Source organism: Mastigoproctus giganteus, chromosome 2, assembly GCF_048544385.1.
Source record: "Mastigoproctus giganteus isolate SK-2022 chromosome 2, ASM4854438v1, whole genome shotgun sequence".
NCBI lineage: Eukaryota > Metazoa > Arthropoda > Arachnida > Uropygi > Thelyphonidae > Mastigoproctus > Mastigoproctus giganteus.
Window position 1 is genome coordinate 230,889,757 of NC_143576.1, and position 23,800 is coordinate 230,913,556.

A 23,800-nucleotide genomic window follows, 5' to 3' on the forward strand; every position below is an offset into this window, starting at 1 on the left:
TTCCTGGCATAAGATTGTTCAGAATTCCTCTAACATCCTTCTGTCTGAAGACCATAGAAGACATTATTGAATGGAATTTACTGGATATGGTAAAGTAATTTACCAAGATCATTGATACAAGATTTAAAAACAAATTAGAATGCTAGTAAGTCGGATTTATCTTTAGCTGTTTATGCAACAGAACCATCAGTCTGTAAGTGGAATTAGAGATGGCAGAAGTTGCATCCAATAGCTTCGGTAAAAAACTGAAATGTTCGACTGCCATTTAGACAACAAGAAACTATTCTACTCGTGGCCTGTTCAAAATTGAACTTGAATTGATCAATCATTGTTTAGAGGTTGTTTCGATTGAGAATGATCAATTCAATTCAAAAAGAATATGTTGACGATGATCAGAAAATTAAGCTCGAAATTTGGAAAATCTCCAGCGTATATTTATTTGGTCCCTGAAAGGTTTCTAGGTTCCATGGAAATTACAAAGGCCTTATTTCAGTTCCCGCTAGTCTTCTTGGGTCGAACAGTTGGTATGATCACTGTTCTGTCGACATCCAGTGAAAGATACCTGAATGACGTCAATGACGCGAGGAATTTTTATGGGCCTTCTTTACAAAATGACTGGGTTAGTCTCTTAGGAAAGGATAATGCTGTTTTTCCTCTTGGAAACCAAGATTTTTCGTGCAGCAAACAGCAAATCAACGACAGAACACATGCAATTTACAGTCATATTATATACGGCACAATACGTCCTAAATTGTTGATGCCCCTATAACCCAACAACAAGGACAGACAAACGAATGCATGTCTAAATTTAATTTTTATGGGTCGACCTATTTATTCTGTGTACCTGAATTCATTTAGTAAGAAGTATCGCTACTTCTTAAATGATATGAACATTATATAGTGAAGTTTTTAACCCTGAGGTATATTATGATAATTGAATTTGCTTCGGGGTACAAAACCCCGAAGGTTTTTGGTACAAAACATTAAATAAGTTAATTACGTTTTGCAAAGACAGTAAATAAATTCAGGTGGGATGAAAGTAAAAAAAGCAGCAAAGATGCAGCTTTGTACACAATATTATATACAATGGTGAAACCCTTTCCTTTATTTTATCTTTTAAGTAACGCGTCATTTTAATTAATCCAAAGTTGGTTCGACATAAATAAAAATACGTAACTTCAGTGTCTCACAATGGAGAATAACTCCTACATAGCATTAAATAGTTTTTTCATCAGCTGGAGTCACTCAACTCGGAAGACTACCACTGGCTCTCCACAGTTTGATTTTCTGGTGGAAAAAATCAAATGTTAGCAGCAAACTGCTGAGCAACGCCAATACACTGTGGATATGGAAAAGGCCATTGTAAGTTAACAAAGTATCCCGGAAGTATCCTGGAGGAAAAAAAGAAAAGAAAAAAATGTTAATATTTTAAGAAATCAAAGAAATGACATTTAATATAATAGAGGGATTTATGTTCATTTACTATAACTTAGATATATTTAAAAACTGGAATCTGTAAGAAAAAAGGAAATCCCGTTTCAATGGAATCAGGAGGAGATGGTCTTATTTTATGTCTTGTTTTGCAAGGCTATAAAAAAGGAATAGCCTGTTGTACTATTAAATAAACATACTCTCTCTCCCACCTAACTCTAACTGTCTATATGTTATTTGTCCACGATCCCTCGGATGATCGTTCTGATATATATATATATATATATATATTAATGAGAATTTCTCGCATAATTATATCATCGTAATGCATTGAGTGGCACCGAAAAAAATGTATGGAAGTGTACTACAGCAATTCTCCAGTCATCAACCGGACTCGAACTCAGAACTCTCCAAACGAGTAGCAGACAATGATGTATCATGCCGACTAAGCTATAACGGAGGACTTCTGTTCGGTAGGATGAATATCCGAGGTCTGGCAATAAAGTCACTGCTATTGGGATCATGATCAACGAGTTTGAAATTAAACGGAAGTGGTACATTGTAATTAAAACTTCGTCCAACGAATGACAACTGACAGGTTGCAAGTCATTCAACTCGGAAGATTACCACTGGCTCTCCACAGTTTGATTTTCTGGTGGAAAAAATCAAATGTTAGCAGCAAACTGCGGAGCAACGCCAATACACTGTGGATATGGAAAAGGCCTCATCAAAAAAAAAAAAAAAGAAACACACGTTCCATGAATAAGAAAACGATTCGTCAATTTTGGCATGAAGGTTTAAGGAAAAGGAAGGTCCGTGCAAAATTTGTGAGGCATACCCTCATGGATGAGCAGAAGGAACGAATGGTCTCATTATGTAAAGATTTAATCTAGACTTGTCAAGACAATCCTAGTTTCCTCGACTGTTTTATCACTGAAGATGAGTGTTGGGTGTTTTACTACAGCTCAGAGACGAAGCGCCAGTGGACTTCAAAATCATCTCCAGCAGCCAAAACGTTTCGTTTACAGAAGTCCAGGATCAAGATGATGCTGATCGTGTTCTTCGACAAACAGAGAATGATTCACAAGGAATTTTTTTACTTGAAGTGGTAGGAGTTAATGCTTCATTCTATATACAGATCTTCAAAGGCTACTGAAGTGCATTTCCCGAGTGAGGCCGTAATTTCGAGAGAAAGGCATCTGGTTCTTGTTGCACGAAAATTTCTCCGCCCATTCTGCTATTGTTATGAAGGCATTTCTGATGAAACATGCATTGTACAGATCACCATCCACCTTACTCTGGCGCACTATGGCCATAGATGCCGATGCGCCTAATAAATCCCTAAACCAACAACAATAATCCACCCTACTCTTCTGATGTAGCACTAGTGAACTTCTTCCTCTTTCCCAAGATGAAAACTGCTCTCAAAGGAAAGAGATTTCAGGACGTTAAATAAAAATGTTACCGCTAAACTGAACATCTCTTTGGTGGTGATCATTTTGAATAAAAAATAAAACCATTGCACCAGTCTGGGAACTTTATTGGCACTCCTCGTATATGCGATAGAATATTCATCCTGCTTATGTTCGGTAGATTCATGAAGGTGCATTCGTGAATATTCTTCATGTGTCACTGGAAAAATACATCCCCAATAAAAGCTTAAAAAGCCTGTCACTTTTTTCCTGTCAATCCTTCCTTAGCTCTTAAGAATGACAAGCATATTTTATTATACGGGTGAGACAACACACAAGGTTAACTTCACGGTTATGTGATCGTTTCCGTTTTATGTAGAGGCCCTAGCGTAAACAGTTACATGAAATGAAACGATGGATTGTTTGCTTTGCTTGCCTGCCTGTTTTCTAAACAAAACAGAAGCAACAAATAACAACACCAGCTATTTCTTACTAGCTGGTGTTATTTTGTAACTGCTAGTGTTATGTTACAAAAACCTGGATTAAAGGATAGAAATTCTTGAATCGTCGACAGGAGTTGAATCCAGATCTCTCCAAAAGAGTGACAAGTGGCGAAACCACCATACTGTCACTGAGGACCACCAGTAGGTGTTGCTGACTCAATAAATTCGGCCTCTTGTGGTAACCGGCATTAAAACAAAAGAGAAGATCTTGCACATGGATACTCATACTGCTCCATCATAAAATTAATATCAAAGAGTTTTAATCATAAAATTAATGTCAAATATCATTTAAATTGATATTATTAATATCAATTTAATGTTAACAATATCGATTAAATATTAATAATAACAAATAATAATTATTTAAAAGTTCGCCTGGGGTTAACTAAAGGTTGTTACATTTCTACCAAATTATATAAAAGTACCAATTTTTATACACTTACCGATTAAGGTAGGGATATTAATAAGCAAGCATCCATTGAGAAACCGTGAAAGACCAACTGCTAATGCATAAGTTTCTCCTGCACATTGCTCTTGTAATATTATAAGAAATAAGTGACTGTTACTTCCATCAATGAAGCCAAAGAGAATCACAATGGGCAACAACGATGTATAATTGTGTGCCAAAGGGATACAGGACTGCAATATGCCCCCTAACAGCACAGCCGACATCGCAAATTGTTTACTGCTTAAGAATCTCTTATCAACGACCCATCCAAGGCTGAACTTCCCACAGAAGCTTGCAAGAGAAGACGCCAGTACCAGATAGGCAGCATCACTCACGGTAATGTTTATGTCCACAGCAAAGTCAACGATCACGGTGTAGTAAGCCTGGACAATGAAGAAATAAAGAGATTGGGACAGGGCTACTGGAAGAAAATTTTTGGACACTAAAAGACCGGCTATTGACTCAATGGTTGACAGAAATGGTTTAAAAAATCCTCGTAGATCTGTTTTTTCTTTGAGTTCAGAACCTCTTTTTTCCACCTCACCACATTCCTTCTGTGTTGTATTCAACTGTTCAATTTCATAATCCATAAAGCTCATTCGGGTCTTTAAGTTATTCCCATGAGTTTCCTCAGCACAAGCGCTTTTCTTTAATTTCTTCTTGGAAGGGCTTTTATTCTGTTTAATTGGAGACGGAGGGAGTGCAATGCTTGCCGCAATGAGATTCATCACGATCCCTCCAAGAATTAACAAAGTACCTCGGATGCCGTACGTTGTAATCAATTTCTCGGCTAAGACTGGCAACACCAGACCACCAATTGAGATACCGGACGAGACAATGCCCATTATAGTAGATCTGCTCTTTGGAAAGTGCTGACAAACAGCTACAGCTATACCAGGTGAGAAGAGGCCCATTCCGAAGCCTACAGTATAGGGGCGAGGGAAAAAAAAGTTAATCAATAGAATAAACACTAGGTGATTAAAAATATTCAGAAAAATACTTTAATTTTTAAAATTAGTTATTCGAGAGGACCAAAATAAGCCAGTTGCCACTGTGTTCAGGCGGAAATTGCATCTACTAAACGCTTATAACAGATGTCCGAATAATCCTTCTCAAATATCTTTAATATTGCTACCATTATTTTTATTGATTGTACGATTATTAAATTATCAAAGGTATACTGAGTAGCCACTTTATTAGGTGTACTTAGCCTTTTAATGAAATAGAGCGCTCAACAACGCGTGTTTGAACCATGCCATATAAAGCAAGTTGGGTAGATACATAGGATGTTGTTGTTATTAGGTTTTGGAGCATCGGCAACTAAGGCCATGTTCTCTGTATATATTGTCTGTAAAATTGCGCGTGTTCCGAGATCGATTTTCTGTTTGTTGGACGAAATACCCGAGTTTCCGGGAGAAAAAACCAAGCCACCCTCGCCTGAGACCGACTAACTCAGCCACGTTGTCAAAAAGACCCATAAAAATTCCTCCTGTCATCGACAGGATTCGAACTCAGTTCTTTTCCACCTTGTGTGGGGAGGACGGCGGTCCTACCAACTGTGCTATCCACAAAGCGATACGTAGGAATGCCACTGGTCGGCGCCAGTATGATTATCTTGGAAGCTGCAATCCTGCTGGGGTTTTCATGTACCACCATATTCGGGTATATCGAGATTGGTCTAATAACCAAACAACATTCAGCCAACGACGATCCTGTGATGTGAAATAGCTGGCAATAAAAAATCTACAGTCAATCACATGAAAACCCAGTACAACAGTGGTAACCAAAGAGGCATTTCAGAATGCGTAACTCATCGTATGCCTTGATACGAATGCGGTATACTGTTACAGCTGACAACTAAACTTGGTTCCAATCCTGTCAGCAAAACACAAGGCACAGTTACAGCGGACTCAAGAACACAAACCCGATAGTGGAAGATTGAAATCGTTGTCTGGTTTGAAGAATCCCGGTTCCTGCTGATGGAAGGATCAGAATATGGCAAAAACAGTATGAGTCCATGGACTTATCCTGCCAGATATCAACAATGAAAGCTGGTGGTGGCGGTGTTATGGTGAGCGTTTCCTTTGTGCACGTTGGGCTCCTTGATAGCAATGGAGAAACATTTACATCCACAGGTAATCTCTAAATTGTTGCCGACCAGCAGCATCCCTTCATGGCTGGCTGCAATGTATCCATCTGCAAATGTGTTCTTAGAACAGGATAATGCACTGTTACAAATTCATAATTGTACACAACCGGTTCAGGAACATTACAGTGAATTCAGCCTTCTGAAATTAAATGAATAAAGAAACAATCCTTATTTTGAGTGCGGTAGGTTAGAGTACAGGGGTTTACATAACATCAGCAGAAAGTGCGAAGGTTGACTTGGATAATATTAAGGACGTACATCATAAGCAGAAGAAGGTTAGTGGAAAAATTAATTACAGTCGTTAAACACAGGACATCGCGAGGGTTCAGTAATTTATTGATACACAACATATCAATGTCCTTAGGCATTATGCTCTAAATATGCATCGCTCAGTGTAGCATTACATCTAGGTGATGCACATTCAGACACATCCGGTATCGTTGGAGCATTTTCGCGAAAGAGGGTTGAGCAGGTTGCTTCTGTACTTCTCATTGGTGGCGAATTTCAGGTCATCATCATCAATGCTCTGTTGTCTCGTAGACATTTGTTTGGACAGAAACGGTACAACCTAATCCTGTTGGGATTTGGAGATCATCACAGGCGTGGATTATAGCTAGGATTGAGAAATCAGCCAAACGCAGCTTTCTTCAGACTCTCTCGACAAGATTGTACTCTCCTTTAGCGCGTTTTCCATTTGTTCTCTGAACAGGAGGAATTCGGAGCTCAAAGGGAATTTACCAAGGGAAAACAAAAGAAATCTTAATAATCCCTGAATTAACAGAAATAAAGGTAGGATTACCGAAGATATTTGTATGGCATTATTCAGACACCGGCTGTGGTAGCCTTGTGTTATCTCCCGACAATTGGCTTATTTTGTAGATGTCAGTAACTTCCGTGGTGTTCTTCGACTGTTTTTTCTTTTATTATTTGAACTTTTTATGTGTAGAATGATTGCATGTGTACATTTGTGTTATCAACGTTTCAGTTTTTTTTTTTTTAATCAAAAATGATCAATCATCATTGTTAGCTTACCTAAAATGACTCCAAAGGATACAGTCAGCCAATCAACATTTTTAGCAAAAAAACTCAATGCCAACCCTACTACTGAGATTATGCTTCCAGCTATCGACGTTTTTCGATAATTGAAGTGATGTACTAACATACCTCCAGGAAGCGCTGTAAGGTAAGAATAGAGGGATTGATTAATTTGATGACAAAGCAGTGTGGTGGTGGTGCACAATAAAATCACATGTGTTAGTGATGCTAAAGGAAAAAAAAAATTTTTTAAATTAAAAACAAACGCTATGCGCATTGGTGTTTTCGTGATAATTTTACTACCAGTTTCCAGAGCGAAAGAACAAACGCCAAGATTAGTTGTGCTCAATCCTTTGATATCCCCCTTACCCTTAAGGTTCAGAAAGTCAAGGCCACGTGCTTTTCTTAGAATTAGTAAACAAAGCACGTGACTATCGTTAATTTCCTTTGATCTGGATCTGTTTCTGAGAGGAAACTGAAGTCACAAGGCATCAGTCTTCTCTGAGTCTAATTACACTACCGACACTTGTGAGGTGTGCCGAACTTTGAAGTCCGGTCGTTCTGCAATAACCAAATCCTCTACTTGCACCTTCCCAATGGTGGAACTGTTAGCAATCCTGTGTATAAGTCCTAAAATTCGGCACCAAGTATACTGGGGATGTCCACCCATGTGAACCAACGTAAGCAGTAGTCAAGGTGTGGCATCCAATCACACAGAAGAATACTGACCCTCTGTGACACCATGCAATACAAGGTGGTATATGACTCTTCGCCCGGTGTCATGTCATGAATAAGCTTAATGGACGCTTGAAGTGGCGAAACCCATGTTTAATCTGCAGAGAAAAGCTCCAGCAGTCCCTACCCCGTTCTCTCACGCAGTACGACTAATGTCTGAAGATTATGATGCATGATGGGCATCATAGACAGACCTAGTGTTCCTCATATTTCGAGGGTACTGCTCGAAAATCGTTTTCACAGGCTAGCCGCTAAATAGTCGACCGGAAGGAACATATTAGTAACTCTCTAGGAGGCATCCGAATCAGCTGGTGTATCTGAATACATCATGAATGGTCAAACTAATAGAAAAAACTTATTTGCGAAAAGATCCAAACCTCCAAGTAACATCCTCATTCATTTCTCAAATATGCATGGTCTCAGTTCCAAACTCCGAAATGTCTATTTCCGCTTCCTATCTGCCTATCTGCCTAACCCCACTTACATTTTCTTACAAAGTCTTAATAATCCATTGTTTCATCAACTAGTCATCTCAGTTGCCCAAATTATTTGCGGGATGATGCGCGTTAAGATTTTGCCCTGATATTCCTTGCAAAGGACTTTGCAAGGAATATCAGAGCAAATCTCCTTTGCCTTAAATTCTCTCCAGTGCATTCTGTCAAATTCATCAGACGGGTTTAACGTTCTCCTAACTTTAATAATGACTCGGAACTCTTTGACTTTCTTCTTTGAAACTCGACTTTCTGCAGTCTAACTTTCCTAAGTACAGATAACACTAGCCAACACGATTTTTACATCCAAGAACTTAAATGCTGTTTTTAATCTATTTTTATGCGTAGATTTCGAAAATTACCACGATAGTTTCGCATCATATCACAGTTATTAAATATTGAGGGAATTACGTACCAAAATATGCCAATTTCGCATAATCTAGCCAGTAAAGTATGGCATACTGATTAAGGCCATCGCACTGCACGCCGACAGCCAAATGACATTAACAGCTGTTATGTTGTTGTTATTTGGTTTTTAGGAGCATTAGCAGCTAAGACCATATTGCTTCGGGGATATGATGTGGTAATTCCCTGACCTTTCCGCATCCTCCGTATTTGGTGGTGACGGGCTCGAACCCTGGTCTAATCAAGAAGCGTGTGCTACACACTGCTGCTCCTTCCCACCTGGCTACGGAGGCGCCATTAACAGCAAAGTAAAAGAATACAATATGAAGATTAACAGCAAGAAAACCAAGATAATGTTAAATTCAAAGTGGCCAGGAAGAAGAATCAATGTAACATTAGATGGAATAAGATTGGAACAGGTGGACAGATACAAGTACTTGGGAAGCATAATGACAGAAAATAGGAAAAGCCTGGAGGAAATAAAAACAAGAATTGAAATGGGCAAAGAGGCATTTAGTAACAGAAAAGAACTATTGAGAAGAAGTTGCAAGAAGGAATTAAGAAAGCAAATGGTGAACACATTAATGTGGACTGTTGTACTTTATGGCTCAGAGACATGGACACTGGGAAGAGAGAAGATCAGACGGCTAGAAGCTTTCGAGATGTGGATGTGGAGAAGAATGGAAAGCGTGAAATGGGTGGACAGAGTGAGTAATGAAGAGTTTTGGGGAAAGTAGGGGAAGAGAGAATGTTAGTAAAATAACTAGGAAGAAGACGAAAGAACTATATAGGACATGTTTTGAAAAGAAAAAGCATGTTGAGGAAAGTGATAGAGTGGAAGATGTGTGGGAAGAGATCTGTTAGCAGAAAGAGAATTGGAATGATGGATTGGATGGGAAGAGAAAATTATGCAGGAATTAAAAGGAAAGCACAAGAAAAGTGGCGTCAATGCAGCCCTGAACCTGCCTGTGTGCAGAGAACTCGAAGAAGAAGAAAAAGAAGCTAATTCTCTTAATTTTAACAATCGCTTCTGGTCTCGGTTTTCTTGTGATAAACATAATCAGACTTCTAAATTTTATGTTATTTATTGTAATATTTATACATATACTTACATAATTAATTTTATTAGAAAGAAAAACGAAATACAAATCTAAGATAAAATTACAAAAATACAATTATAGTAACAAAATACAAATACAATTCCAGTAACAAAAATTGGTATATTTTATTTTTATAATATTTAATGAGATATTTGATACCGTTTATTTTGTATCAGTAAATCGATATCTGGATTAATATTTGTAGTAGAAATGAGAAAGGTATTTTCTAAATTTACGTCAGAAATTCAATTAATTCAAAAAAATATACATAATAAAGTGTCTGCCTACCGTTCATTATATATATTTTGAAAACGATCGGGGGCAGGATTACGCACGTTCGCGGGACGGAGGTTGCTCACCGCCGCAGTGTAGTTCAACGGACCCAACAGGTCGAGATGCTCAGGCTTTTGGGATTATTAATGGCCTTGCACAGCTTTTCATTTATCTACTAGGATACATTCTGTGACACTGAAAGTGCATCAGCCTGAAGGAACAGGAATACAGAGAGAATTAGCGTAATGATAGCCAAGAAGTTAAGTTGCAACGCTGATGTGTGAACACATTTATGGCACAAAATGATGATTACAACGGACAGATCAATAAAATGTAAATCGACCACTGTTGCGGATACATGGAGCTAAGCGTCTTGAGTCGTACAGGCGTAGAACATCCTCTTGTGGTATTTCTCATCAAGCCACTTTCACCTGCTCCCTTAAAATATCCGCGGTCTGTGCTGGCTGCTGGTGGCTCAGTGGTTGGCGTTCAATCATGGTCCATACATGCTCAACAGGGGAGAAATTCGTGGACCTGGCTGGCCAAGGGATTACATTCACACCACGAAGACACTCAGAGAAAACTTCTGCGGTATGCGGTCGTTGCTGAAAATGAGTCAGACATCCCAGTAAGAAGGGGGACAGTGAACGGTTCCAGAATCTTAGCGACTCAGAAACAAGCAGTGGGATTGTCGTTAACGAACCCAACGACGACCGACTATCAAAACACTGATCGACTCCACACATAACGCCAGCAGGACGTGCACTTTAGCATTTAACAAAAGCTCTTGTTACTGCATGTGTATGCGGCAATCATCGGGCCCCAGGCAGAAGTGGGATTCGTTGGCAAAGAACACTTGACGCCACTCTGTGTCCTAGATGATCAGTGCGTGGCACCATTCTAGACGCTGTTGACGATCGGCAGCGGTCAAGGGTAATCGACACAATGGCCAGTATGCACAGCGGTCTCTTTCTGCAAATAGGCGTGCCAACGACGAAGCGATCAGCAAGCCTGTCTATGGCTGATAATCCGCGATCTGTCGAAGTCGCTTAGATCGATGTCGAATGTGAGGGCATTCTCTACAAAATTCCTTGCATCCCGAAGTCGGTTACTCCTAGACAATAGTCTGTTAACTGCGTCAGTTACTCTCAATTCCATGATCTCAACGTTCCGTTTTATATCAACTGAAGCTTCCACCCAATTGATTAAAATACGGGAGTATTTAAATCACTTGTATATCTCGGCCCAACTCATTTTCTTGCTCATTTTGTAGGCGCCTCCGATCATTCCTTCTGGGTGCAGCAATTTAAATGTCACAGAGTGTATAAAACAATCCTAACCGCTCACCCAAGACACAGTCAAAGTCAATGGTGTTATGAGCATTTGAGATCATAATTTGGTAATGGTCTCTTCTCCAATGTAGCCTTTTTTCCCATGGCCATTCCCAGCCTTTTTGGCATTAAAAGAATACCAAATTGAATGATCTACATCACTTCTAACTTTGGTTGGATTTTAGTTTTAAATCTTACAATCTCAATATTTACTAAGATCGTGTTAGTAAAATTATTCTTGTAAGGATGAAATCCTTCATTCCAAATTCCACCAAAAAATCTCGTGTTTTATCTAAATCTTGGTTTTTTTTTTTTTTTGAAAAATGTGCTAAAGTTATTCAAGACACTATGCTGCTGCAACAGGATCTGGAAAGGTTGAGCAGATGGGCTGAGAGGTGGCAAATGAAGTTGAACATTGACAAATGTAAAGTACTACACATGGGAAACAGCAACCCCAGAGCAACGTATCAACTCTGTGGTACTACACTGACAGTGGTAGAGAATGAAAGGGACCTAGGAGTGGTTGTGCAGGCAGATATGAAGTTCTCTGAGCAGTTCAGACGGGCTGCAAGAGTAGCTCATGATGTATTGTCAATGATATATAGGAATTTTTCTAGCAGGGATAAGGAGGTGATTATTCCCTTGTATAAGGCAATGGTCAGGCCACACCTAGAGTACTCTATACAGGTCTGGAGGCCTCATTTCAAGAAGGATGTAGAGCTGCTGGAACGAGTACAGAGAAGGGCAACAAGATTAGTGAATGGAACAAAGGGGTGCTCTTACGAAGAAAGGCTTAAGTTTTGCAAATTACAGTGTCTGGAGACTAGGCACCAGCGAGGTGATCTGATAGAGGTGTATAAAGCCTTGAATGGTTTGAGCATGCTCAATGCTGATGGGATTCTTCCTCTAGCTCAGAATAATCACCTGAGAGGGCATAAATTCAAATTGAGGAAAGACAGATGTAGGATAAACGTGCGGAAATTTGCCTTTAGCCAGCGGGTGGTTGGTTGGTGGAACAGACTTCCATCCTTTGTGGTGGAGGTTGATAGCCTAAATAAGTTTAAGGCTCAGCTGGACAGGTATTTTGAACGAACAGAGGGGTGAAGTGGAAGTGGGTTTTTTTTTTTTTTTTTTTGGCTGATGCTGCATAAGCTTGCTTTCTTGCATCAAATGCCTCTACTAATGCTAATGCTAACGCTAATGCTAATGACACGGATTTAGCATGTCGGAACTCGCACGTGTCTAATCTCCATCGTCCCTTTCTCTCTTAAACGAAAGCTCACTAAAAACAATTATTAATCAATCCAAACTCGAGTACTAGTAATAACTGTAGATACAATTATCACTAACTGGAGAAAAAGAATTCTAGTCATTTCAAAAGACAAAATCACTATTTTGTAGTGTAATTAGTAAAGGAAACCTGTGTGCTAATTAATAGCACACAGGTTTCCTATAACAGAGAGCCTGTTTTCTGGGAACCACTCTAATCCATATTAAAGCACAATCTCTGAACCATACCCATTTACAAGGTCAAAACGTTTCGAGAACAGGGTGAAATATATTATATTTCACCCTGTTCTCGTGAAATATTAATATATTTATAAAACATATAGATTATAATTTTAATGTATAAAATGTCTTAATATATTAAGAATAGCTTATTTTAATAGCTTAACGTCCTATAAAATAGCATGAAAAAATTATCTATCAATGTCTTATGCAGTTTCTAAAAATAAAATGTTTTAATCTAATGTTTTATTTTGGTAAGTGGAAGAAGAATGAATATCCAGAAAACAGATCATCATTCCGCAATAATTTTTTTTTTACCAAAGTGGGCAGAAATGCTAAAGAAATACGTGAAAGAATGATTACAGTGTTTCTGAAGCATCGCCCAATAATGCTACTGTTGAAAGATCGCCATCAGAATTCAAAAGAGGACGACAGTCAGTTGAGGATGACCCGAAGTCTGGTCATTCACATGAAGAAATCATTCTGGAACTATTGTAATTGTTTAAAAAATTTTTAGAAAACAGAAAATTTTAAATGTAAAGTGTTTGAACTTGAAAAAGTACTTGGAATCCATGGAAGCATTTTAATAATAATACATGAGCACTTGGGAAAAACCAAAGTTTGTTCGAGATGGGTTCCCAGAAATCTTTCATTTCGTGAAAACATCAGGGAGTGAAATGGTCAAAAAAAATTTAGAATTAGTATTCGTAGTGGCACATAATGCAAGAAAGCAAATTTATACAGCATCATTCAAAAAAAAAAAAAAAAAAAAAAACCCTCACCATTTCACCGATCTACACCCTCCAAGAGTTTGTCTAGACAAACTCTTGGAGGATGTAGATAGGTGAAATGGTAAGAGTTTGTCAAGTTCTTTCTTCCTATAGTTCTTCATTTGTTCAAGCTATCTACTTCCTAAACTTCAGACAGACTTTGTTCCAGCAATTAACCATCAATCACACGCCAAGACGAAGAATCTGATCAGCATTGAGCTTGCTCAATCCACTCAAAGCCTTAAAAATTTCAATCAGATCGCCTAAGTGCCTAGGTGAAAAAAGACCATAAAAATTCAGCGCATCATTCATGGGATTCGAACACAGGTCTTTTCTCCTCGGTTTGAGAAGGGCGGTGCTTATATGCAGTGTGAAAGTCTGCAATCCATTGGAACGTGCCATACGCTGTACTGATGTCATCTGACCCGTATTTTCGAGCATCTTATATCGATTCAACCTCTATTAATGTCCCTTATACCTGTCCGAAGTTTCTCACTGTCTACTCATTTCATTGCTATTCTGCGGTACTCCACCATACCAAATTTTGTCCTGATCCAACTCCAGCTGCACGAGTTCTGTTAATTTTGTCGAGAAGTGTATTAGTCTCTGAATTCTCACAAGCTAGCAGTTTTCCGACCCACCTAACACTGCCTCGATACCTTGGGAGAATTCAGAGACTAATACACTTCTCGATACCATGAGCCTTGCACAATCTCTCCAGGGCCGAATTGATTGACAAGGCTCTCATTATATACTCCCTCTTAGCGTGTCTGGGCAGAATTAAGGACACTTTCAAATTTAACTGTAATTCGCAAATTTTTTTCAACATTTCCCTGTATTTGTTAAGTAAGTCTGCAGTTCTCCTACCCTAGTGCAAACGTGTGCAACAATATCGGCTTTTGTGCCCTTAAAAAGGTGATCTGCTCTACAACGTCATAAAACTTTTGACCCTGGCAGACATACTCTGGTCCTATTCCACGTATCCTTTTTATGCTATATATTTTCCCTTTCTCCTGACAATAGAGTCACAAAGACCCATAACAATTTTCAGTTGCGCCTAATATCCTCACACACAAAGATATCGTCCTGGCCATTATCATGTCCCATTCCTGAAGATCTGCAAACATCAAACAAGTCGTGCATTTCATAAGGCATTTGTGATTCGGTGGACAACTGTCCCCCTCAGTTCTCCCTACAGCTATGGCACTCCAACTAGCTTGCTTTGGTCTGAGGCATGATTTTCGTTTAAATTCGATATAATTAAAAATACTAGACTAAATTATTATATCTAATGCAGTAATAACACCATGCACCAATTATGCTTTAAAGTTTAATATATACTGTAACATAAGTAGCAAAATTCAAATGTTTTTATCGATAAAAAAGAATGCGGCAGAAGTTTAATATGGTTCCTTAAGCAATTATAAACGATAAGTAACAAACAAATTCACCAAGGTGATCAAAGAATTACAAATAATAACTACAATCCTAATTTAAAATCAAAAATTAAAAGCAACATTAATTCTACTCCACGCTACTTTTCGTTATATGTATTAGGCTATATCGCTACGTTTGAGAGTTATAAGTTAATTATAATACAAAAAATTTATCATTCTATAATACTGTTACAATGGCTGCAAAATTCGAACGATACAAAGGTTCTATGTATATTAAGTAGTCACTTACAAAATCTCTAGATAAATTTAAAATGACCTAACGAGTTGCACTAAGACTACAAACCTATTTGCAGAATACGATTTAATATGACAATTATGTCAATAAAACGGGAAAAAATGTTCAAAAACCTGCTTTCTGGGAGATGAAAATGCACGCAGAAACACTCGTTCCCAGTCTCCGAAGGTAAATTACAAGAAATATTTGACAAAGGATGCAAAGAAAAACAGAAAAGACTTTTTTATTTATGTAAACACTAGAAGGAAGCGATTGAATCAAATTGGTACACTTGATTTCGATGGTTCGACTGTTGATTATCCTGTTGATGTTGCTGACAAACTGAATGAGTATTTTTAATCTACATTTACACTTAGGGGGATGTCGGAGGTTTATCAGACTATAACAGGGAGCAAAATGATTTTGTAATAACTAAGGGGAAAGTGGGAAAGAAATTGTTGAAGTTAAACATAATTGTTTTTGTTGTAAGGGTTTAGGAGCATCAGCAACTAACGTCATATTGCTCGTGAACAGTATATTGACTGTAAATCGAGTTCTGAGGTCGATTTTCTGTTTTCTGGACGAAAAACTATGCTATCCTCGCCCGAAACCGACTAAGTGAGCCACGCTGTGAAAAAGGACCATAAAAATTCAATACGACATCAACAGGACTCGAACTGAGGTCTTTTCCATTCAGTGTGGGGAGTAAGGCGATCCTGCCAAGTGTGCTACCCACAATGCGGTTAAACAAAAATAAGGCACTTGGGGGTGGATGGGAGCTATTCAGTTATATTAATAGATGGGCCCATGATTATGAGAGCATCCTTGGAGTCAGGAAAGTCCTCCCAGACTGGAGATGCGCGAAAGTATGCCCATTACAAACAGGATGATTTACAGGCCTGTTAGTTTAACTTTTGTTACAGGAAAAATAATGGGATAACTGTTAAAAGAAATAATGCAGGATCATCTAGATAAGACCGCAGTTATAGTTCAGACACAGCATGCGTTTATTAAGGGAGAATCTTGACCGATAAATTTGATTGGATACTATGATGTGGACACAGAGGAACTGGATGCAAAAATAATTTTGATATTTATTTATTTATTTATTATTCAATTTATTCCATATGCTTCACCCCTGAACAGCCTTCAGCTAGGAGGGTGCCTATATACATTTGTACATTTTGACTTAGACAGCAAACATAGAAGTCGTACATAAATTACACATATTATTATTATTTCTATTTTATAGAAACAGTTTCTATATAATATTATGAACATTAGTTTCTTTATCCAACAAACATCTAAAGTGAGCAAATATAGCGGATAAAAATATATACAGTGACACGAGCAAAAGGTAGAGACATATAAACACATACGCGTCCTAATGTGTGCACATACAGCCAATACATATACATACAAAACACATAATGATTTAAAACAAATTAATTCTTCAGCAAAGTAGAGTTCATGGGAGATTCCATCCTGAAGGAGATAATCAGGAAACTTCTACAGTTGTATGTGGTGGTACATGTCCTGTATCTTCTCAGATCTGTACGCTTTCTCATCACAGAACTTGTGGGGATCAATCTTCAAGGTGTTGTACGTTTGGAGGATGTTAGACGGAAAACATCTTCTAAGCATAGTTAAATTCTGTAATAAGCTTCTTAGGGGAATCCATGAACTATTGCAAAGGACGCGGGAAAGCCTAGGACCTGCAACAAGATTATGGACATTTGGAGCGTCAAAGCGATCGGTGAGGAGTTGACAGAGATTACGCAGATTTCCTGTAATCAGCAACTGATTCCAAGGGGTGCAACCGAGGTTAGCATACATGATTGATCTCGAGATGGTGAAAGGGAGGCCATTAACACGGTTCAACCACCTTAAAATCCAGTACTCGATACCCATGAATTTTTTGATGTTAGTGAGGGAAGCAGAGGACCAGATCGTCGAGGCATACATGGGAATGGGAACAAGACATGTTTGTATGTAGTGAGTGGCAAGTTTTTGGTTGTTTACTCCAGTAAGTTCCTGTCTTATCGCCCACATTGCTGACAGAGTTTTTGCTTTAGTGTTGGCGAAGTGCTGTTGGAAGGTCAGGCCTTCATCCCAGGTGAGCCCTAGATCAGTGTGATGAGAAACCTTTTGCACTCTAATACCATTTATGTAGATGTTTATGTTCATCTTCTTCTTCAGGTTGGTGAAAGACATTTGTGCTGACTTGGTCGGATTTATGGATAGGCCAATATTCTCAAGATAATGGACAAGTTCTTCTATTAGGGCAGTGGCATGGGCGTTGATTGCTTCAGATTTGTCACCGTGTTTTGACGAGATGAAGAGTTTTATATCATCTGCGTAAGAGCTGCAGTCAGGATGCGTAGATAGGAAGGGGTCCAAAGCGGCAGCAAAAAATAGTGCGGAAAGGACGCCACCTTGGGGGACTCCTCTGTAGACGACGTGATTCGATTGGAAGGTTCTATGTTCTACTCTCAAATGGCTTTGTTTGAGAATGGAAACGATGACTTTTAATAGGCCTCCCTGTATTCTGAAGTGCCTTTCAAGTATTGTCATCAAGGAATTGATTGAGACATTATCGAAAGCAGCTTTAATGTCTAAAAATACTACATCAATCTGTTCTTTGGCGTTCAGAGTCATTTGGATCCGAAATAGGGTGTCCATTAGATTAGTCACAGTTGATCTCTTTGGAATCACAGTGTGTAAATATGGTGGTCTTTTATGGAAAAAATGCATAACAAGGATTGGCAGCAGAGTCTTCTCGAACAATTTTAGTAAATTGCAGCTTATAGAGATTGGACGAAAATCCTTCTTGTCTTTCGGATGTTTGACTTTAGGCACAGGTTTTACAATATAATGTTTCCATATTTCAGGGATAATTCCAGTGTGTAGGGTTTCTCTAAATATGTGTAGCAAGACCTCGATGATGAATGGACTGCTTACTTTCATGATGAAGAGGGGGAACATATCAGGGCCAGAAGTGGATTTATTTGGGAGACTATTTAATGCCTGAATTACATTTTCTTTGGTTATGGTGATTTCTGTTAGTAGAGGTCTGATATCAAGATTGGATCCGGATGGAGTCATGTTATTCATGTAATTTACCAGCCAACTGGTATTGTCTGGTGCGAGAGAGTTATTCTTTAAATTAGGGTCTGGAGAGATTCCGAAGATACTGTTCGCCCATTCCCTAAATAAAGTTTCATCCATGGTGAAGTTGGTATTCTTGTTGTTATTGATTCTTTTAGACTGTTTAAGCTTTTTAGAAATTGCAAGGTTGTACTCTTGGCGTTTGTGCTTTAAGAAACAGGCTCGTTCTTTTTTGTAAGCGATGTAGTCTTCAGCGGTTCTGGTTTTCTGCCATTTTCTGTAAGCCTTTTGTTTTCTTACAAACACAACCTTCATATTGTTGTTAAACCACCAGTTAGATCGATGTGAGATCCGAATCTCCTTAGACGCACCAACACAAGCTATTTGAAATAATTCTTCAGCCAGGATGGAAGCGGCTTCAGGCCCTGACTTTTCTAACAGACAGTTCCATTTATACGTAGTGAGGCGATGGAGGATTATTTCTTGCTTAATGAACTTGTTTGAAAAGACTCTTCTCGTATGCAGCGGGCCACATCCTTCAACCGAGGCATTAGAGAGGTCGGAATGGGCATAAAATTCACAATCTAACGGTTGATGATCTGATTTGAAGAAGATGGTTGGTTGGATAAGTTCCGCATGAGGTATGTTGTGAAAAATGAGGTCGAGCTGCTGATTTCCGCGAGTTGGGGGAGTTTGAAGAGGATGAAGGTCGAGCATATGTAGCATGTTTTCCAGAGAAGACCGAGCCGTTGAGTACCTTGGCAGGGGCATGTTGAAGTCCCCTACGAGAATAGTAGGGACGTTGGGTTGGAGATTGGTAGTAATCCAGGTCGCTAATTCCGTTCTAACCTCTAGGGTGTGTTCTGGAGGGAGGTAGACAGTGCAAACCTGTATTCTAATATCATTGAGGTCAAGGATTACAGAGATGGCTTCAAAGTTTTCGGAACTACTTGAGTTGGTCCTATGTCGAGAAAAGGAATTTTTATAGATAATTGCAACTCCACCACCGCGGCGAATGGCGCGTCCATTAACTTGAGAAGCATAGTTCAAAGGGAGGCAAAGAGTGTCAATACATCTATTGTGGTTCATCCAGGTCTCCATTAAACAAATAATATCGTACTCTGCAGTAAGGAGAATAGATTGAAGTGTATGGAGTTTGCAACTTATGCCTCTTATGTTATGAATGTAGCATCTGATAGTTACAGATGCCAGTGTGGATGGGACACTCTGTAATTGCTATACCTGAGTATTATTATGCCCCCTCTGGAGCACGCTAGCTTTTCTGTTTTCATAAGGTTTAATTAGAGTATTTTGTGGCCATGGCTCCAAGCTTATTAGGGGTTGGCAGGGGTCAGCTGGCTTTGAGACAATGATATCATATACTTGTATTTCAGGAAAGCTTTTAATACTGTTGCACGTAAATCAATGCTGTACAAACTTGAGCAGTGTGACATTAAGGGCAAGATGCTGCTATGGATAAAGGGATGGTTGAGTGGGAGAAGACAGAGAGTGGTAATCAGTGGACATTGTTCTTCGTGGATTAATGATATTAGTTGATTCCGTTAGGGTTCGGTGTTGGGCCCATTGTTGCATAATTTCCAATTTTACAGATGATACAAAGGCTGGCAGGGTGGGCAATGACAGGAATGACGGTATGCTACTGTAACAGGTTCTAGCACAGTTAGGCATATGGGGTGAGAAATGGCGATTGAAGTTTTACATTGACAAATGCAAAGTACTGGGAATGGGTAGCAATAACCTCAGAGTGAAGTACCAACTGTGTGGTACTGCACTTCGGTTAGTGGAGAATGAAAAAGACCTGGGGGTAATTGTGAAGTCAGATATGTAGTTTTCTGAGCAGTGCAGACAGGCGACCACGAAAACTTATGGGATTTTGTTAATGATATACAGAAAATTTTCTAGCAGGGACAAGAAGGTGATTATCCCATTGTGTAAAGCAATTCTCTGGCCACATCTTGAGTACTGCGTACAGTTCTGGCGGGGATTACCATTTTAGGAAGGACATAGAGCTGTAGGAACGAGTACAAAGAAGGGTACCGAAATTGGTGAGGGAAAACAAAGAGGTGCTCTTGCGAAGAAAGGCTTCAGTTCTGCAATTTACAACGTCTGGAGAATAGGCACCTGCGAGGTAACCTAATTCAGGTGTTTAAGGCATTGAATAGATGTGCAAGCTGAATGTAGATGGCATTCTTCCTCTTGCTCAGACTACACACATTAGAAGTCATAAATTCAGATCGAGGAAGGATAGTTGTAGAATAGATGTGTAGAAGTTTTTCTTCAGCCAGCGAGTGGTTAATTGTTGGAAGAAACTTCTATCTGCTGTTGCGGAAGTGGATGGTGTGAATAAATTCAAAGAAGAACTAGAAAAATACTTGGAAAGTACAGATGGGAGTGTAGTGCTTTTTTTAGGGTTATGCTATTTAAGTTTGCTTTCTTGTATTATTTGCCACTACTACTATTACTATCACTGTATGTACTATCTCATATCGTGTTTGGGCAGAATTGTAAACACTTTCAAATTTAATCCTAACCCGCATTTTTTTTTAACAACGTTTTAGCATTAGCATTTTTTTTAGCATTAGTAGAGGCATTTGATGCAAGAAAGCAAGCTTATGCAGCATCAGCCAAAAAAAAAAAAAAAAACCAACTTTCACTTCACCCCTCTGTTCGTTCAAAATACCTGTCCAGCTGAGCCTTAAACTTATTTAGGCTATCAACCTCCACCACAAGGGATGGAAGTCTGTTCCACCAACCAACCACCCGCTGGCTAAAGGCAAATTTCCGCACGTCTATCCTACATCTGTCTTTCCTCAATTTGAATTTATGCCCTCTCAGGTGATTTCTCTGAGCTAGAGGAAGAATCCCATCAGCATTGAGCATGCTTAAACCATTCAAAGCTTTATACACCTCTATCAGATCACCTCGCTGGTGCCTAGTCTCCAGACACTGAAATTTGCAAAACTTAAGCCTTTCTTCGTAAGAGCATCCCTTTGTTCCATTCACTAATCTTGTTGCCCTTCTCTGTACTCGTTCCAGCAGTCTACATCCTTCTTGAAATGAGGCCTCCAGACCTGTATACAGTACTCTAGGTGTGGCCTGACCATCGCCTTATACAATGGAATAATCACCTCCTTATCCCTGCTGGAAAAATTCCTGTATATCATTGACAATACCCCATGAGCTACTCTTGCAGCCCGTCTGCACTGTTCAGAGAACTTCATATCTGCCTGCACAACCACCCCCAAGTCCCTTTCATTCTCTACCACTGTCAGTGTAGTACCACAGAGTTGATACGTTGCTCTGGGGTTGCTGTTTCCCATGTGTAGTACTTTACATTTGTCAATGTTAAACTTCATTTGCCACCTCTCACCCCATCTGCTCAACCTTTCCAGATCCTGTTGCAGCAGCACAGTGTCAGTAGTGTCCTTGACAACCCTGCCAACCTTTGTATCATCTGCAAACTTGGACATTAAGCTTGATATACCATCATCGATATCATTTATAAATACAGAAAACAATAATGGACCCAACACTGAGCCCTGAGGGACTCCACTAATAACATTAGTCCACGATGAGCAGTGTCCGTTGATTACCACTCTCTGTCTTCTTCCCCTCAACCACCCCTTTATCCATAGCAGCAATTTGCCTCCAATGTCACACTGCTCCAATATGTGTAGCAGTCTTCCATGTGCAACAGTATCAAAAGCCTTTCTAAGATCCAAGTATATAATATCAAAGTTATTCCCTGCATCCAGTTCTTTTGTGACTGCATCATAGTATCCAATCAAGTTGGTCAGGCAAGACTTCCCCTTAACAAAACCATGCTGTGTCTGAGCTATAACTGAAGTCTTGTCTAAATGATCCTGCAGTGCTTCTTTAACCAGTGCCTCCATTAATTTTCCTGGAACAGAAGTTAAGCTCACAGGTCTATAATTACTTGTGTCAGCCTTTGATCCTCCTTTGTGAATTGGGGTCACATTTGCACATTTCCAGTCTATGGGTACCTCCCCTGAGTCCAAGGAAGCTCTCATAATTATGGCTAAGGGTTTGCTTACTTCCTTTGCTGCCTCCTTTAATATAACTGGATAGATCCCATCCACCCCGGGTGCCTTTAATGCTAGAGTTGAATACACCTCTGGCATTCCCCTTGCTGAATAACTCCTCATGTGTGAATGTCGATGCAAAATATTCATTTAGTTTGTTAGCTATCTGAGCAGGATCATCAACAGTTGACCCATCAATATCAAGTGGACCAATCTGATTCATCCCCTTCCTTCTAGAGTTTACATAAGTAAAGAACTCTTTGCTGTTTTTCTTTGCATCCCTTGCCAAGGATTTCTCGTAATCTGCCTTCGCCTGCCTAACCTCCTTTGTAACTTGGTTGCATATCAACTTGTATCTATCATAGGCTTCTGTGTCATGTGTTAATTTGTAAGTATCCCATGCATTTTTCTTCTCTGCCATATGCCTCATTAGTTCATCTGACATCCATTTTGGCCTAAACCTTGAACAATATTTCTTAGTTGGTATGTAAAGCCTAGTAGCTTCCAAGATAAGTTCTTTGAATGCTTCCCATTTTGAATTTGCTGTTGGTAACATCTTCAGTTGGTTCCACTGTATAGAATTTAAATACTGTCTCAGTCCATCGTAGTCGCCTTTACGGAAGCAATAACCCTTCCCTTTACCCCTAATGGTAGTTACCTCTTTGAGTAAATCCCACTTCAGCACACTGTGATCACTGCCACCCAGTGGTTCATTTATCTGCAGATTCTTAATGCATGAAGAAGCACTGCTGATAATCAAATCAAGAGTATTACTCCCTCTAGTTGCCTCCCGAACATGCTGATGTAGAAAACAATCATCCAATAAATCCACAAAAGCCATGCTAGTGTGTGAGTAACCAGCCCCCAAATTCCAGTCAATATCTGGGAAATTAAAATCTCCCATTATAAGACTGTCTGATTTACTGGCCCACTCTATTTCCCTGTACAGTTCCTTATTATACTCATCAGAGTCATTAGGCCTATAGCACACTCCTACTCTCAATTTTGATCTCCCAATGCTTATGTCACACCAAACTGACTCAACACTGCACTGTCCGGCGATGTCGACTGGCTTCACTTCCTTGGTTTTTATGTGTTTCTTAACTAATAGCATAACCCCTCCCCCCTTCTTTTCCTGTCTATCCTTTCGACTACCGTTTCAAGAGGATGCCCTCAAGGTTCAGTCTTGGGACCTCTCTTTTGGAATGCAGTGCTAGACCAGTGGCTCACGAAGGATAGCGATGAGTTCATCAAAGTTGCATATGCAGATGACTTGGTGGTGGCGGTGCAGGGAGGATCAAGACAAATTCTCGAACAAAAAATTCAGTCAGTTTTGAATAATTTAGTGGCATGGGCGGGTTTGAA

The 23,800-nt window shown here is 39.3% G+C and overlaps 1 protein-coding gene across 1 annotated transcript in view; it reads right to left on the reverse strand.

The window, feature by feature from the left end:
• Positions 1–1,245: 1,245 nt before the first annotated feature.
• LOC150090234 (monocarboxylate transporter 12-like) overlaps positions 1,246–23,800 on the reverse strand; it is a 30,082-nt gene continuing 7,527 nt past the window's right edge. The window contains exons 2-4 of the mRNA XM_090390221.1: positions 6,976–7,119; positions 3,790–4,716; positions 1,246–1,391 (exon numbers count right to left, since the gene is read on the reverse strand). Coding sequence (XP_090246347.1) covers positions 1,246–1,391; positions 3,790–4,716; positions 6,976–7,119 — 1,217 coding nt within the window. The remainder of the gene's footprint in view (positions 1,392–3,789; positions 4,717–6,975; positions 7,120–23,800) is intronic.